Raw genomic sequence first — 16499 nt, 5'->3', positions numbered from 1 at the left:
AGAAGAGGCTAAACAGCATGTTTTGTCACCCGATTTTTGTAAGGGGGAGGGTTGAGGCGGGGGGCTCAGGACAGGTCCCCGCCACAGGCCCCCAGCGCGCAGCGGGAGCACCCGCCTCCATTCCAGGCGGCGCCACAAGATGGCGGCTTGCCGCGCCGCCGGGACTACACCTCCCGGCATGCCCCGCGCCGCGGCCCCGGAGCGCCGCGAAATGGCCGCCGGCCTCCCGGCGAACTACACCCAGCGCCTACAGCTCCCGGCAGGCCGCGCGCCGCCGCGGCCACTTGCGGCGGCTCGGCCCCGCTCGGCGGAGGCGTGGCCCGCGAGGTCCCGCAGGTAGCGGAAGTGACCTCACATCCGGCGGGGCTGCGGCGCTGGGAGGGGAGCGGGGCGGAGGGGCCGGCGGCGGGGACGCGGCGCGGGGCAGGAGCGGAGCGGAGCGGCGGCTCGGAGCCGGGCGGGCGCACCCGCGGCGTTCCCCTTCCCTCTGCGCGCAGGTGAGCAGCGCGCGGCGCGGCCCGGCCTGCAGCCAACGCCGGGGGGGCGCGGCCGGGGGGGGCCGCCCGCTCCTCCCCTCCCGGCCAGGCCCGGCCCGGCCCGGCCCGGCCCGTCCTCTCCTCCCCGTGAGCGGCGCCCCCCGGCGGCGGGAGCGGGGCGGCCCGCGGCGGCGGCGTCCCCATTGTCTGCGGCGTGCATCCGGGTCCTGCGGCGGGGGGGGCGGGGGGAGCGGCGCCTGACGGGATCCGGCCCCCCCCGCGGGGCGGCCCCTTGTGGGCGAACAAAGCCCGGCACGGCGCGGGGGGGGGGGCGCGGGGCCGAGCCGAGCCCCCCAGCCCCGGGGCGGCCTCCGCTCCTTTAGGCTTCCTTCTTGAGGCCGCGCCGCCCCGCTTCAGGCGCCCTCTCCCCGTCAGGCGGCGCGGCCCTGGTCCCGGTACCCGGCCCTGGTCCCGGCAGCCGGCCCTCCCTGACCGCAGGGGCAGCGAGTACCGTGCCGCCGCTGCCGGCCCCGCCGCTCCCGGCCCCGCCGCTCCCAGCGCCCGCCGGGCTGCTCCGCGCCCTGCCCCGCGTCCTGCCCCGTGTGAGGCACGCGCGGGGTGTTCACAAACAAACGTCCCCCTTGTTTTTGTTTCCTCAAGGCCGAGGACCTGGGGCTTGCTCTGTGGAACTAGACCCGCCGACCTGCTTTTCGGAAGTAGGTGTTAGATAAAATTATCCCGCGGTTGGTGTTTTCGAGGCTACGTTTTCAGTTGCAAGCCCATGAGCTGTACGGGTGGCTGGTGTGGGGCTCGCTGTGGCTACGAGCCCAGCACCACCCCCTGAGAAACAACTCCGCGGGCCTCGGGGGTGCTCTGGCATTGTAAGCTCTGCACCGCCTGCAGAACACACGCAGCCGACCACGAGTTCTGTCGTTATTGCATGTTTAATTTCTGAATTCTGTTAGTTCCTTAGACAAAAATCCTGCTTTTTTCAGCCTTCCCTTGTGCACTTACACTGTTCTTTGTGCGTCTTCCCACCCGCCCTGTCCCAGAACAGCTTGGGGCTGAGTCTCGCATCGTTTGGCTGTGGCAGAGTTCTCCATCTTTTCTATTTCACAGCACTACTAACGCTATTTTTTCCTCGTCTTAGTGTCAGGAGCTTTGAGATCCTCTGCTCTCCACCTATTCCCAGATGGAAAATGTATTCCTACTCACGACTGTAGTGTTGCCTGCCACTGTGTCTTGTTTTCTACAACAGCCTTCTCAGATCGTGCCTTTTTGGAAGGCTGAAGTGGCATTTGGCTCTTCTCCTCAGAGCTGCCTGCATCTAATACTAGTGAACAGATGAGACGGTTCTCATCCTCTTTCAAGCACAGAAGGCCAACTGATTCGTATCTTGAAACGGTGAAATGGAAAGCTCCACGTAGAGTATTTTATTATGAGTTGCAGAAAATCAAATTACAAGGAGTGCCGTGCCTGGGCACTGGCCTGGGGCTTCCTGGCTATTAGCGCGGGATAAGCGTTCACATGTTTTCCTATAAAAAAAGATCAGCAGACATAGGGCGTCATCAGATAAACTGCAAGTGTTCAGGTTGAGGCCTTGGATGTTCATCCTTGAGCAGTAATGGAAAAAGTCGTTTCAGTCCAAACGCAAAACGCTGTGCTTCTTTTCCCCTCTCCGAGACCAGAGAGTTCTACTTCAGTGTTTAAGAACTGGGAAAACTGGCCAGTGATTTAACAAATTAACCTCTCAGGCTTTATAACGGTGAGGGGTTTCTGTTCGTTTTTTAACCTCTGTGAACATGTCTGGGTGCAGTGTTTTTGTACAGAAGCTCCCTGGAATTTGACCTGACTACCTTACGCTGCTAATGCAGCTTTTCACCTGCAGTATATGTTGTTGGGGTGCATAAAATCCAGTGGAATATTAGTATCAAGATGCACTTCACAAAAGAAAAGGTGAAAAGATGTGCTAGTGAAAAAAATATATAGGCTTTTCAGACTGAGGTCTTCTGTTTCTTTTAGTGCGTACCGTTTGTGAGCAGCTGAAGTTGTATAAAACAGCTTCAGGCTGGAGCTGGGGTGTTAAATGCACCGTCTTTTCCTGTCCTATGTTAAACGCTGCCAGAAATGCTTTGGAAGTTTGTTTTGAGAGAACATCAAAAAGAACTTGTTTTCTGTTGCTAGAATACCCCAGTTTCTGGTCTCATTTGTTGTACTTCCTAGGGAGCTAAACTGACTTCCGTACTTGGGCTTGCCTTTGATTTAAAAACCTTGAGTAGAGCCAAGCAGGCAAGTTCCTTTTTCTTTGTGCTTTTCTTAATTGATCATTTGGATGTGGTGGGTCTCTGACCTGGTATTATCAAGAACAAATTGTGAAGTAAAACTTGCCTTAATTCCACAGATAGTAGGGCTGATGGCAGCTCCTGTTTCCCCTTGCATTTCAGCGTGGTAAGCCCTGGCACTGTAACAGCAACGAGGGCTATACTTTGATAGCTGCTTCTCCCAATAAATCACTTCTGATACACGGACAACTAGTTAAGACATTGATTTGAGAATAAAATAAAAATAATTTTTCCTCAGTGCTGCACTGATTGCACATTTTTAGCACACTGTTTGGTCCTAAGCTGCAAATCGTTACCAGTCACAGACAGCTGTGACAGAACAAACATAGCTTCGTGGCTGCATCTAGAAGCTGAGCTACTGGGTGAACCCGTAGGTCATCGCAGTCCCCCTGAAAATACACCAAAAGGTTATAAAAGCATTCTAGATTAATTATTGTGATTTAATTCTTTCATGCTGTTGTCAGGACGTTCAACACTGCCATATCGGTATCTAAAAATACTCAGCTTTTGCAGTATTTATAGTCGTACTGAAGCACGATGTAGGAAGAACAATAGGATCGTCTCATTACAGCACAAGTAAGATTTCTGATATAGAACCTCAGGTGTCTCTGAACTTGAATGCCTTGCAAGCCTGGTGGAAAGGCTGCAATATAGTTTGCTTCGTTTTTTTTAAAAAAAAGTCTAAATTTGGGTTTTGTCCTGCTTTTAGTCATGGGTAGGTGGAACAAAACACGCTTACCAGCTCTGCCTTCGTTCCCTGAGCCCGGGCTGTTGGCTGTCACGGACTGCGGACACGCAGAAATGTTGAGCGCTCTCCAGACGTGACTCAGGCCACGTTAATGAAGTGGGACGAGAGGCAAGCATGTACTGTCTTCCAGTTCCTAACGACACCTTTACCTGAAGCTTCTCAATCAGGGGGCTTTTGCTAATGAAGGAGCTGTAGGAACTGTTACGCCAAATTGGCTCTGTGAGGAATCAGCACGTAATGGTTTCTGCCTGTGAGAGCTTGCAAGCTTCCTGGGCAGTGAAACAGCCATGAAAATTGGTTCATGCAATCACAGAATCTCTCCTGTATCCAAATTTGGGTGCTCTGAAAGTTGCACTGGAGTTTCCTGTGCCACGGATATCTATGGAAATTCCCCTAAGGTGTTGCTCGCTGTCTCCTAAGCAGTACTGACACCGGGCAGCTGATTTCCAGGGGAGTTTGGTAAAACTCAGATGAAAGCTTTAGAATTATTTTCAGAAAACAAATTTTCCTTTTGTTTCTCGAATGTCACCTTAAATATTCTCTTATTTGCAAGCATGCGTGATTTCAAAGTTTTCTGACACTTTTATTTGGCCTCAGTGCTTGGCATTTGCTGATTTTGTGAGATTTAATTTGGCAAAGTCACCTGAATCTGCGTACAATGGACATGGCGCTTCTGGTGCTGCCCCTCGTTGCGATCGCAGCGCTCCTCGTTCTCGTGTTATTCACACACTGCTGCCGTCACGGTAAAGCTACCTGGAGCCCCCGCGCGGAGGTGCAGCCTTCCCCTGGGCTGGGTTTATGCAGAAGCAGGGCGATGAGCGAATCTGCACGTCTTTAATTACTGCATTTCTTAATTGTAGACTTCAGATCAGAGACGCAGCCATGAAAGATCCAAGTCGCAGCAGTACTAGCCCCAGCATCATCAGCGAAGATGTGATTATCAATGGTCACTCTCACGAAGACGACAATCCCTTTGCGGAGTACATGTGGATGGAGAACGAGGAGGAGTTTAACAGGCAGGCAAGTCGTTGCCCTCTGTGGATGTCCCGTGCTGTGCCTTACCGCGTTACAGCCGCAGGGAGCGGCGCTGCGGCCTGCTGACTGGGCTCCGAGGCTGGGAGTCCTTTTGTGCTGGGGTTTTTAGGTGGGCTTGCTGGAATAGTTCGGGGCAACAGACTGACGGTGTTTTTTCCAGCAATAAATACTTATTTTCTGTTATCGTGGTGAAAAATATGGGGGGTGTAGAGTGTTCAAATGCATCCATTAACTGCCTACTGCTGCGGGAAGGAGGAAGCAATGTAGCTGACAGGCGTTAAGTGGCACCTTGGAAAGGACTGGTCTTGCGAGGCTGCTGAGCCGCTCTGGTTCTGCGTGTGCAGACACGCCAGCTGCAGTCCAGGGCTGGGTAAATTCAGGTGCGTGCTCGCCTTGCCAGCAGGGCTGTTGCTCATAAGGGAGTTGCTGGACATAGCTGTGGGGTGACGGTCCTGTTCGGGTTGCTTAATGCTTAATAACTCGGAGCTGGTGTTGGCAGTCTGGCTGGGAGGAAGCCTTAACTTCAGCTCCCCCCTTACACCTGGGCACAGCTGGCTCCCTGCTGGAGGCTGGGAGCAGCCCGCCTCTTTCCAGTGCCCTTTTCTCTGTCGTTACTTGGTCTTTGCACTCAAGCTGCTGCTTTCTCTGTGCTCCACTACAGTAGGAGCGCGCTGCGGGCTCTGAGGCAGCACTTGCGGTATGACTGCAGCCCTCGCTTTAGGGTGCCAAGCTAATCAGAAATTCAGGTTGCTTACAAAAAGTTCTCTTGTGCATGTGCCAGGATGGCCTCGGTGTCGCTTCCTGTTTGGTGGGTTTTTCTTCCTCGGGGCTGGCGCTGTAATTAGCCTACAGGATGTGCAGTACCTGGGGAGTGAGCTGGGGGTTGTGCTGGGAGTAAATTGCTTCCCAGGTACGGGCTCCGTGTTTGGGCTTCGTGTTCGGGGAGCGGGACAGATGGGGGAGGAGAGGAGAATGGTCGCAGGCAGGCGGACGCCGTGTGACGGCCTCTCCTCTTGCTGCTGGAGGCACATCCCTCTGGGGAAACCGAGCAAGTTAAGCGGGCTGGAGAATCCAAATGGACAGTGTCAGTTTTGAGACATTCGGGGAATTAAACACCATTTCCTGCTCCTGGGACTGCTGTTGGAAGCACCTGTAGGTATGCAACCGTGTAACGAAAAACCTGGAGTCAGGCAACCCCTGTTGTAACTCTAGCTTGTGGCTGTGTGCCCACGGCTTCCTTTTACCCACGCACGGGATGGAGGATCGATTGGAGACTGCTGCCCTCTCTGGGGTGCTTTACTGGGGAAATTAATAAGTCAGTGTCTCATGTGGGGTTTGAATTGTCTGGACAGTCACTTAGAGCATACCGTAATGAGTCCCAGCTCCCCAGAAGCTGTGCCTCTTGAGCACTAAGCAAGCTCGTGCATGTGTTTGACCCGAGGCACAGGGGACCAAGATTTTATGGGAATCCTGAACTCTGACACTACCTTCTGGTATGTTACTTGATTTCCACTTCAAGATTGAGTGCATGTTTGGTTTCAGAGTAAAGGATAAATAGGTAAGCTTGTTTAAGCTTCCATTGAACGAACTTTAAATCTGTTTTGTTTTTTTTTTTCCCTTGTGTCTGGCAAGTCATTTGCATCAGCTTTTATTTCCCTGCTTTCCACTCTCGAGTACTGTGGTACAGGACACAGGAAATTTGTCAGGATCAACACCCTCCAAAGCTCGTTTACTGAACAACCAAACAAAATTTCCCTCTAATCTTTGCTGTGCGTGTCAGTTCTGCATCAGTTGATTTACCCTGCTTTTAGGACTGCAGGTCAGCGTTCCTAATGACCGCCAACATCATGCGGAGTTCCTTAGAACTGCGCTGTGTGAGCGCACAGCCGTAGGAGATGCTGCCTGTTCCCTGCTCCCAGTAACAGGCAGTCATTTTTTTTCCCCTCAAGAGCCTTGCAGGACATTTCTGTGCGGAGCGTGCCGTAGGCCGCGTGTGTTCCCTTCCTCGCGCTTCCAGCGGGCTCAGCCCAGGCTAGCTGGCCCCGCTGGCATTTCCCCTTGGAACTGGCGTTCTGCTGCTCGTGCTCGTTAAGAAGCTCTCCGTGGTAAGTGTGCGAAGTGAACAGCTAGGGCTGCCGTTCCCTTCCAGCTGCGAGTTCCTGAGACAACACACTTTCTGACATTAAAAAATCAGAGCTGCCTGCCTTCCTGCAGCACAGGCACGGTGTTCTGCCAGACGTCCCGTGGCGTAGCTAGAAAGAGGGTCAGTTTTAGGTACAAAAGTCTTGAAGACACAAGTTTTCAATAGCTTTGTCGATAAAGCAGTTTCTTCTTGTTCTACAGATCGAAGAGGAGTTGTGGGAAGAAGAGTTTATTGAGCGCTGTTTCCAGGAGATGCTGGAAGAAGAGGAGGAGCACGAATGGTTTATTCCAGCCCGTGATCTCCCACAAACAATGGATCAAATCCAGGACCAGTTCAATGACCTTGTTATCAGTGACAGCTCATCACTGGAGGATCTGGTGGTAAATTCAGTTTCTCATCATTATATTTCTATAACTTCACATCTCTCTTTATCCAGGGTTGATTTTTGTTGCTGTTAATGGCAGAAAATCTTTTATGTGTGGGCCGGGGACTCTTAAGCCACGTGTGGCTGTGGTGGAGGGGGAAGCATGGAACAGCCGAGTAAGGTGTGTGCTTCCTCAGGTGACAGAACCTCTTCAGTGGCTTTCTTCCGTAACCGTGTGGTGCCTTTCCTAGGCCATGGCATAAATTCAAGCGGGTTTGGGTATGCATGCTATGTTGTGAAAGGAAGGTGGTGAGTGGAGCGCGCTGGCTGTGAGGTGCCATGGGAGGAGTGTAAAAGTTTAATTCAGCATCTGTCAACACTTAGGTAGGTACAAATCATTCCAAGGTCTGATTTCAACCACGTGTAGCACAGCAGGACTCTTTATAGAAATTCTAAGGAAAAGGGAAGCAGCTAAACTGATTATTTCCCTCTATTCCTGCTGTATGGCTTCTTAGTCTAGAGCTTAACTGAAAGGAAAGGGCAGTGGGCACACATTTTTCCCTAATGCAATGCGGAGTTGCTGACGTAGGTAGTACAAGAAGCACAGTCATATCACACACTGCTGTGAAATTCAGATGCAAACACACAAACCTTTCCAAGTTTAAGCAGCTTAGACCCAAGAACATGAAAGCCTAATCCTCCATTTCTTTTTTAATGATAAACAGCTCATTTTGGAGATGCTGTCTCCCCACCTTTAACTGCAGATCGTTGCAGAGCAGCTGCTTGCCAAGTGGGAGGACTGAGTAGTCACAGGCATCGAAATTAAACAATGCGGTGCTCATACATGTTAAATTCCCAGAAGTGGCTTAAGTTCCCGGAGCAAGTCTCTTCTTGCTTAAATAAGCAAGATCTAAAAACCTTGTGGCACATTTAACAGCTTAACTACAGAAAAAGCTATTTCAGCATTCATTGAAGCTGCGGGTTCTGGTGCATGCCTGTGGTTTTCTTGTTTGTTTCCCATTCATTGAGCCCTCCTCTGACTGAAACGTCCAGGTGGTGCTAGTGGAGGATCAGGTACTAGCACAGAGTGGTCTTTTCTAATGAGCACAGAGAATTTAGCATATGCAGAAACTGTGTTATATGCCTGACTGTAACTCTGAATGTTCTCTAAATGTTCCTAATGCTGTCCACCTAGAATTGTATTCAGTTTGGAAGTGGAGGATGAAAATAATGATTCAACTAGAGTTCTGTTTTTCCCTTCCTCAGGTCAAGAGTAATCTGAATCCAAACGCAAAGGAGTTTGTTCCTGGGGTGAAGTACTTAAATATTTGAGTAGACTGGGCCCTCTTTTGGTGGATGTAGCACAATTTCCACACTGTGAAGCCAGTATTAGAAGATTTAATTGTAAAAGCTCTCTCTTCTTGTCACTGTGTTACACTTATGCATTGCCAAAGTTTTGTTAGTCTTGCATGCTCAATAAAAGTGCTGAGACTGTTATTAAGTAAATCTGTCAAAAGTTTAATGGAAACATAATTGGACCCTGGCTCTCTGCAAAGGAGACAGTGAGGTAGGAAGCACCAGTCAAGTTGAGACAAAGTACCACATTTATAAAACCTTCTGCAGACTCTGTCTTTTTAAATAGGACTTGCAATTTGCTTTGGATGGTCTGTTTTTAACTAAAGATGTGTTAACTGGTGCTAGTTTGCACCTGATAATGCCTTAACTTTAAAATGAAAGCAAGGTTATCTGATCGTTGTGCAAATTAGCTAACTTTCCTTTGAACTATCAGTATTGTTACTAATGTTACTTTTTTCCCCTTAAAAAAGAATTCATGCTTCTTTTAAGCAGCGTGAGCTTTAACAGAAATTTTACAGACCTGTACAGAGTCGTAGATCTCAGCTACTGAACTAACATCCAAGTGATCGGAAGGAAGAAATTCCCTGTACTTGCAGTGTGTTATCATGTTAGAAATGTTTCACTTCCTAATTATGTTAAAGGACATGTGAGTTTCATCACAATTTCTTCCAGGAACCCAGATACATACATAGCACTGCCTATGTAACTTTTAGCGTACAACTTTATTATAGCTGGATTTAACCGAGAAAACCCTAGCATTAGTGATTTGAGTGGTGCTTTTTTCCCTTGCTTTGTTTAATCATCACTACACAATAGTCTACAGCACAATGACCTTTTTTTTTCTTTTAATAAAGCTAGAACAGTTTTGGCTTCTTAAACTTCATATTTGGGTAGGTTAAGCTGCCATACGTGTTCAGTGTGAATAGTGTTTAAGTTGAAAATATTGTAAAAAAATTATATTTTTTCAAAAATATTTAAAAAAATAAATAATAGTAGAAATGATTTGGTGGCTGTCTCATGAGTGTGCATCTCACGTGGAATCTCATTCGGCACCGTGAAGAGGGAAGGGATGATGTTCTGCTGCGCATCAGAGATGGTGCCCACAAGGCTGCTCGTGACAAGATAGCCCCAAGTGGTCTGAGCTCGGGCTCTGGCTGCTCTTTTCTGTCCTCTGACTGCTCCGTGTGTTTGCCTGGCCATAGTTTCCTTCGTTCTCACCACTGCTAATCCTAGTTCAGCCCCACTGTTTCTGGCAGCACAGGAAGTCCTAGTTAACAGCTGATGGCACTATATAAAACTGCTGCCTGGCGCATGCTTTCGGAGGCTTTGGCACGGCAGCTGCTGGAGCCGGGGTGCTCTCAGGGGCTGTTCTGCCTGCATAAACCCGACAGAGCTGCAGGAGGGGGTGAGTGAGCTGTGGGGTGGCCACACGGGTAGCCTCCAGCAGCCCTCAGGTAGGGGTCTGATCCACTCCGTGTCAGAACTTTGCCCGGCCTTGCTGCTGTATGTATATACTTTTATTTTCTTAAGCTGTGGGTAAGCCCGATGGAAACATTTCAGAAATCACACGGTGCTATAGAACAGGAAGAGTGAGGCACTGCCTTTGCACTGGTGTTAGCTTACTACATAACCACTTTGCTTTGCTGCCAGTCTTGCTCCAGCTGGAAAGTCTGCTCTCCTGAGGAATTCAGTCAGACCAACTCATTTTTCTGCTGCTCTGCAGCATCCAACAATTTCTCCCAGCTTCCCTGCTGAGCGTTCCCTCCCCTGGCTTTCCCAGACCTGCTGGCCTTCCTCGAAGTAACAAACCTACCCTGGTGTTTCTCCTGATTTTGGAAACCGTTTAAACTCAAGCACCTACATGCAGAGGGTCAGGAGGTAGCATCCTACCATGCTACAGCTGATTTTAGCCGAAGCTGGGGTCCCACCCGAGGACCCCCGCGCAGCTGGCAGCGGTTGCTTTTGCAGCCCTTGTCACTGAGCTTCCTCTGGGGCTTCTCAGCCCGTGTGCAGTCGGCTCGGGGTGAGTGGCAGCTGAACGCTTCAGCTGGGAGCCAGCGTGGTGAGAAACAGCCAGGCTTGCCGTGGTTTGTTTTTGTGCTTTGTTTTCATCCCAGGCAACTGCATAATATGGAGAGGTTTATTAAAGAGCTGAATTTACTGATAGTGTCTGCAGGGATCCTGTAGGCGGCAGGTGAGAGAGGGGAAGGTGCCACAGGGCTGCTCTCAGCCAGGAGCTCATCTCCTGATGAGGTGTTCGGGGCGATCCCTTGCTCTCAGCATCAGCCCTGGACTGAAACCAGTGCAGTAAGTCAGCAGTGCTGACTGCTGCGTTTTAGGAGTCTCTGGGTCCGAACTGTTTGCTGTCTGTGCTGTGTCTGGCTGGGGTGGAGTTAACTCCATAGCAGTCCCCGGAGTGCTTTGTTGTGGGTTTGTGACCCAAACAACACTGATAACACACGGGTTCAGGCCGGTACTCGCACAGCCTCAAGGCTTTCTCTCTTCCTTGCTCAGCCCACACCTCTTGTGGGCCAGGCACTGGCAGGGGACTCGGCCAGGACAGCTGGCCAAGGGATATCGCACGCCACGTAGCATCGCCCTCACCCTGAAAACTGGGACGGGGCGGAAGGCGGGGAGGTTCTTCCATTGCTCTGAGCCCAGCTGGGCACCAGCGTGCCCCTGGGAGGCAGCGAGTCGTTGCACTTGCATCACTTGGGTCTTCATGGTTTTTGTTCTTTTTTTTTCTTTTTTTTTTCTTTTTTTCTTTTTTTTTTCCTACCCCCTTTCCCTCTTCACTTAAACTTACTCACTTATTAAACTGCCCTTATCTTCACCTGTGAATTTTCCTTTGCTCTTCGTGCTCTGTGTGGGGTGGGAGGGAGGGAGCGGCTGTCGCGGTGCTCAGCTCCCACCTGAGTCCACAGCCATGTCTGGGTAGCCCAGCGCTGCCTTCACCTTTGGGTTTTGGTGCTAAACCCCAACCTGAGCCCAGAAGCTGGGCTTGGCTGTCACCGGGATGTTGCCCTCCGCCTTCTGGGCATGCAGCGGGGATCACCAGGGTTGCTCGAGGGCCAGCACTGGTGTGTGCAGGTGTCTGACTGGGGGCTTTGCTGAGAGCTTGTGCCCGATTTCATCGCCCTGTGTTGGGGTCCGGGCGGCAGCTCGCTGACAGCAGCCTGCTGGTGGCTGGGATCGAGGCTGCTGTGAGCACCCCTGCAGGGTGGTTACCTCTGAAGCCTTGAAAATGCAGAAGGGACGAGGGAATGGTGCAGGAAACAACACAAACACACAACACAAAAACACAAACAACACAAACTTGCCTGGGGCAAGTGCGTTTGGATGTTTTTTTAATGCAGAATCTTAAAATAGACCGGTCTGATCGCTGTACCCAGCACAGAGCCAACTGTGTCCGCTGTGCAGCCCTGCCGTGGCCAAGGGCGTGGTGTGAAAACCCTTGGCCCTGGCCGGTCCCAGCGCCTCTGATCAGAGCTGACGGGCTTCAGCAAAGCTTTGAACATGTCTCAAGCCAGCGGGAGGCCGAGCTGGGGCAATCGCACGGGAGCTGCTGGTGCTGAGGCCGGCGCCTGGGGAGCTCTACCACCTGCAGGAGCCCCCAGGATGGGCTCTGCACACTAGATTTAGCTAAAGCCAAGCCAGTGATGTCCCCAAAAGGCAACCAAATTCCCCCAGCCCCGCGTTCAGGACAAGCAAAAGAAGCCTTGGTGCTGGCCGTGGGGGATGCTCGCAGCCCCCCAGCGATGCTGCCTGGTGCGACCCCAGGCGCTCGGCTCGGCTCTTCCCCACCCCGTGCCCTCCAGCAGCGGGGCCCGAGGCGCACCGGGTCCCGCTCACACCTTGGTGCAGACGACGAGGCCGTCGGCGCCGTCCTGCGCGCCCTCGGCCGCCGCGTGGCTTTTCCTCGGCCGCCAGCTGAACCCGAACCCGGTGAAGAGCGGGCAGATGGGCACGTGCCGCAGCCAGCGGCACCTCCGCACCGCGCTCATCCCGAAGGGGAAGTCGTAGCTCTTCAAGCTGGCCGAGGACGTGCTGTCGGCGTGCGCGCCCGCCTTCCACTGCACCAGTCCCCGCTCCTCGCGCGTCCCTGTGGGCAGGCACAGCCGCCGTGCACCCCGGCACGCCCGCACCGAGCCCCCCGGCTCCCGGCCCGCTTTAATTACCCGGGATGGTGTTGTCCAGGATGAAGGCGATGGAGCCCCCCACAAACATCTCGGTCGTCAGCAGCACCGTCAGGATCTGGTCCAGCTCGGGGACGCCTGCGGGAGGGCAGGGGCTGAGCCGGGGCGATGGGCACAGCGGGGAGCGGTGGGGACATCTCGCGTGTGGCATCCCAGGTTGATCAAATGGTGCTTCGAGGGGTCACTGCCCAGTGCAAGCTCTCCCCTACCACTTTGAGGTTCATTGAGTTTTCAGATCTATGTAAATCCTACCTTGGAGCTACTGTCCCATTTAAGTCATATTTTTTCCCTATAAATGCATTTAACACTGTGGGTTGGTGAGCAGAGCAGGGTCTGACATTAAGACGTATGGACAGAGAGTTTTGCCCTGCTCACCCTAAGCACCCTCACCTGGGAACGTGCTGGTGGCAAACCACGAAAAAGGCTTTTAGCCGAGGGCGGGTACCTGTGTTAATGGCCTTGGGGTTGGAATCCAGGTAGTTGGGCAGCGTCAGCCCGAAAAACATAGCGAAGCCCAGCACGAAGAGGTTGCGGGAGGAATTCATGTCGACGAACTGCAGGTTGGAGAGGCCGATGGCCGTGATCATGCCTGCAAGCAGAGACATGGCTGCGTCTGCCTTCGGGGCGCGCTGGTGGGAGCAAGGCTGCGGGCGGTGCGGGATGAGCCCCGCGCTGCCGGGCCCGGCACAGCCGGCAAAGCTCGCTCCGACCCAGCTGCCGCCCTCGGCACAGCTCAAATCTCATCCGCAGCTTCGTGTCCCTCAGGCTCCTCGGTTGAAGCTGGGCTGACGCACGCAGCACCCAGGTCCCCAGGGAAAAGGCCCGACACCGCTTTAGCATTCAGTTACCAAACAGCGTGCAGAACATCCCGCCGAGGATGGGGTCGGGCAGCGATGCGAACAGCGCGGTGAACTTGCCGATGGTCCCCAGGACGATCATGATCCCGGCGCCGTACTGGATCACCCTCCTGCTCCCCACCTGCCCGGGGACAGGGGCAGTGCGTGGCGGTGGCTGTCCCCGCGCCGAGCTGGGGACCCGCGCGGGGTGCGGGCGGTACCTTGGTGATGCCCAGGACGCCGATGTTGGGGCTGGAGGAGGTGGAGCCGTTGCCGGTTCCCAGCAGCCCCGCGATGATGCAGGAGATGCCCTCTGTGAAAATGCCCCTGGGGGATGAACGGGAGGGGACGTCCCCTGGGGTGGGTGGTGGGGACGTACCCGGAGGTGCCGGGACATGGCGGTGGGGAGGAGGAGGAGGCCCGGTACCACCAGGGAACCAAGGCACAAAGCGGCCAAGGGTGCAGATTTGGAGCCAGGCGCAGGCAGAAAGCACCTGCTGGGGCACAGAGCAATGTCCCTGTCCCCATGGCTGTACCTGTTGATGGCGTGCACCGGGGGAGCGGGCGCTCCTGCCAGCCGCGCGCAGGAGTAGTAATCCCCGATGGACTCGATGATGCCGGCCAGCGTGGCGCTGAACATGCCCAGCACGGCCGCCGAGGTCACCGTGGGCAGCCCCCACTGACCTGCCAAGGGGACACGCCACCGCTCTGTGGACCTGACACCACTCCCGGTGGGGACCCCTTGTGCTCTCCGGTGATGCTGTGCCTGCTCCCTGCACCCTGCCAAGGGTGCACGTCCCCATGGCATGGCCGTGGGGCACCCACATGTGCTGGCACTCACAGGGGTAGGGGACACGGAACCAGGGTGCCACCGAGAGGATCTCCCCGCGCGCGTCCGTCCTGGCCTTGTAGCCGTACTCCTCAGGGCTGCTGGGGAAGACGCCGGTGCGCGTCAGCAGGTAGCAGAGCAGCCACACCACCATGATGGCCAGGATGATCTGCGGGCAGCGGCCGGGTGTCGCATGGGGATGGAGATGCCCCTGGCATTGCTCCCCAAAAGCCCCCCCCTCCAGTCCCGTGCCCCTACTGGGAACAGCTTGAAGATCTGCACGTGCAGCAGGACGAAGCCCTGTCCCCAGCGGTACCCGGGCAGGCGCACGGTGACGTTCCTCAGGTACTGGGCAAAGAGGACGATGAGGACGATGGACCTGGGGAGGGCAGAGCTCCCTGAGGGCCACCGGCATGCTACTGGTGCCACCCGCAGCTTTGGTGCGAGGGCCCTAAAAACCTGCCCGCAGCCCCCACGCCCGCGGCCCTACAGCGCCGCGATGCCCCAGTGCGAGCCGGCCCGCTCGCCGGCGGCCTGGAAGACGGAGAGGCCGATGAGGGCGACGGTGGGGGTGACGGTCAGCGGCCCGATGTAGCTGAGCAGCGCCCCGGGGAGCCCCAGCAGCCCGATCACCACCTCCACCAGGCTGGACACCACGATGGCCCCCTGGATCTGCGGGGTGACGGCGACACGTGAGGGGGGGTCCTGGGCTCCGGGGTGGGCATGGGGGGGGGCCGAGCCATACCTCTCGCATGCGGGGCTGCCAGATGTGGGAGGTGTTGAGCGGCAGCGTCCAGTTGCCGTAGATCTGCTCTGGGGATGGAGAAGGGGTGAGGTGAGCCCCAGGGGCCGCCAGGAGCCGGTGTCCCCCCCACCAGCACCATCCAGCCCTACCTTCAGGTGGGCACCGCCACTTCTCCAGCGCCAGGATGGACTTGGCGGGGACGAGGAAGGCCAGCGCGCTCGCCTGGAACAGGGGCAGCCTGGGGACCAGAGGGGACGCCTGCACCCAGCGGCACGGGGACGGGGTCCCGGCGGCGGAGGGGACGTCCCCTACCTGATGCCCACGGTGGTCTGGATGAGGGTGGTGATGCCGACGCAGGTGAAGATGGTGCCGATGAGGTAGCTGACGGTGAGCTGGTCCTTGCCCACGCACAGGCTCTCGGCCAGCAGGAAGGGGACGGCGATGGTGCCGCTGAAGCAGGTCAGGTAATGCTGGGGGCATGGCGGGGGGGGGGAAACACACTCAGCAGGGACCGGGGGTGCCTCTGGGAGATGTTTGGGGCCGGCACCGTACCTGGAAGCCCAGCAGGATGCAGAGGTACCAGGGGGGCACGTCCTCGATCTTGTAGAGCATGTCGAACTGCTGCCGGGCCGGGGGGGGGGCGGCATCCACCGCGGGGCCCTGGAGCACGGGGGGGCACAGCTGGAGGGGCAGCGCTGTCCCCGCTGCCAGCCCCGCAGGAGCCCTCGGGGATGGGGACGGTGCCGCGGGGGCTCGGTGCTCACCCTGCCCATCCCGTGGGGACGCGGGCGGCCGGCGGGGACGCGGGCGAGGGCCGGGCTGGCGTCCTGGCAGGCAGGGAGAGGCAGCAGGCGGGTCAGCATCCTGCCGGGCGAGCCATGGGAACGGGGCAGTGGCCTCCTGGGGACACTGGGGACGCAGGGACATCGCCCGGCCACCCCCGGGAGGGCTGCGGGCCCCCTGCTCTGAGACCTGGCGTTGCAGCAGGGCGTTCCAAATGCACAAACCCCGCTGGGGTCCCCACCATGCTGGGGGGCCCTGCAGCATCCCACAGGTGCTGGGAAGGCGGCGAGTCCCAGCTGCAGCATCCCACCTTGTCCCCAGTGTGTCCCCTTGGTCCTGGGCTTCACCAACCCCCCTCAATCTCCTCCCCCATCCTTTGCCACCTGCATCTAGCTCTCAGCCCCGAGGTGGCTGCTATTCAGGGTGCCACCTCCCCCCTGCCTCCTTCCCCCCACTATGTCCCCGGCCATGGGGACAGGGCGAAGGGGGATGGGGACAGAGCCGCGGTCACCTGGGGCTGGGGCAGGTCTCCCGAGTGGGTCCCCATCCTGGGCGGCGCAGGGATGTCACCGCACGGTGTCTTTTATGGCGACGAGGAGGACTTTAGTCCGCGGGTTGTGAAACTGAGGAGCGCAGCGGCAGCAGG

The 16499-nt window shown here is 55.6% G+C and overlaps 2 protein-coding genes across 11 annotated transcripts; one reads left to right on the top strand and one right to left on the bottom strand.

Annotated features, from left to right (window-relative positions):
• Positions 1-342: 342 nt before the first annotated feature.
• On the top strand, positions 343-9466 carry PAIP2 (poly(A) binding protein interacting protein 2). Of its 2 annotated transcripts, XM_080555332.1 has the most exons (5): positions 352-497; positions 1137-1192; positions 4427-4586; positions 6945-7124; positions 8375-9466. In XM_080555332.1, the coding sequence occupies exons 3-5, from the start codon at positions 4449-4451 to the stop codon at positions 8438-8440; spliced, it is 384 nt and encodes a 127-aa protein (XP_080411458.1). In that variant the 5' UTR covers positions 352-497; positions 1137-1192; positions 4427-4448; the 3' UTR covers positions 8441-9466. The 2 variants fall into 2 exon arrangements, with proteins under 2 accessions (XP_080411459.1, XP_080411458.1); XM_080555333.1 differs by lacking the exon at positions 1137-1192 and having other exon boundaries at positions 343-497.
• A 2328-nt stretch (positions 9467-11794) lies between these two features.
• Positions 11795-16496, bottom strand: SLC23A1 (solute carrier family 23 member 1). 9 transcript variants are annotated; one of them, XM_080555304.1, is made up of 15 exons: positions 16365-16496; positions 15835-15897; positions 15623-15730; positions 15383-15540; positions 15220-15308; positions 15071-15138; positions 14816-14997; positions 14584-14704; positions 14338-14494; positions 14033-14180; positions 13718-13823; positions 13509-13638; positions 13106-13249; positions 12643-12738; positions 11795-12566 (listed from the first exon to the last, which is right to left on the bottom strand). In XM_080555304.1, the coding sequence occupies exons 1-15, from the start codon at positions 16398-16400 to the stop codon at positions 12313-12315; spliced, it is 1860 nt and encodes a 619-aa protein (XP_080411430.1). In that variant the 5' UTR covers positions 16401-16496; the 3' UTR covers positions 11795-12312. The 9 variants fall into 9 exon arrangements, with proteins under 9 accessions (XP_080411430.1, XP_080411434.1, XP_080411431.1 ...); XM_080555308.1 differs by having other exon boundaries at positions 15383-15520; positions 16365-16487; XM_080555305.1 differs by having other exon boundaries at positions 15835-16030; positions 16365-16406.
• Between the last annotated feature and the right edge of the window lie 3 nt (positions 16497-16499).

This window comes from Anser brachyrhynchus, assembly GCF_964034855.1.
Source record: "Anser brachyrhynchus genome assembly, chromosome: 14".
In the NCBI taxonomy this organism is placed as follows: Eukaryota; Metazoa; Chordata; class Aves; order Anseriformes; family Anatidae; genus Anser; species Anser brachyrhynchus.
The sequence above is the reverse complement of the archived record's forward strand: the minus strand, read 5'-3'. Positions and strand labels throughout refer to the sequence as shown.

Bases quoted from the DNA above. Each gene is read 5' to 3' on its own strand.
- PAIP2 (XM_080555333.1), top strand. From the start codon at position 4,449: ATGAAAGATCCAAGTCGCAGCAGTACTAGCCCCAGCATCATCAGCGAA. The intron at 4,587-6,944 runs GCAAGTCGTTGC...CTTGTTCTACAG, and splicing joins AGGAGGAGTTTAACAGGCAG to ATCGAAGAGGAGTTGTGGGA. The intron at 7,125-8,374 runs GTAAATTCAGTT...TCCCTTCCTCAG, and splicing joins CATCACTGGAGGATCTGGTG to GTCAAGAGTAATCTGAATCC.
- SLC23A1 (XM_080555300.1), bottom strand. From the start codon at position 16,158: ATGCTGCAGCTGGGACTCGCCGCCTTCCCAGCACCTGTGGGATGCTGC. The intron at 15,521-15,622 runs GTACGGTGCCGG...GACCTGCTTCAG, and splicing joins GCATCCTGCTGGGCTTCCAG to CGGCACCATCGCCGTCCCCT. The intron at 13,824-14,032 runs GTACAGCCATGG...TTCATCCCCCAG, and splicing joins CCGGTGCACGCCATCAACAG to GGGCATTTTCACAGAGGGCA.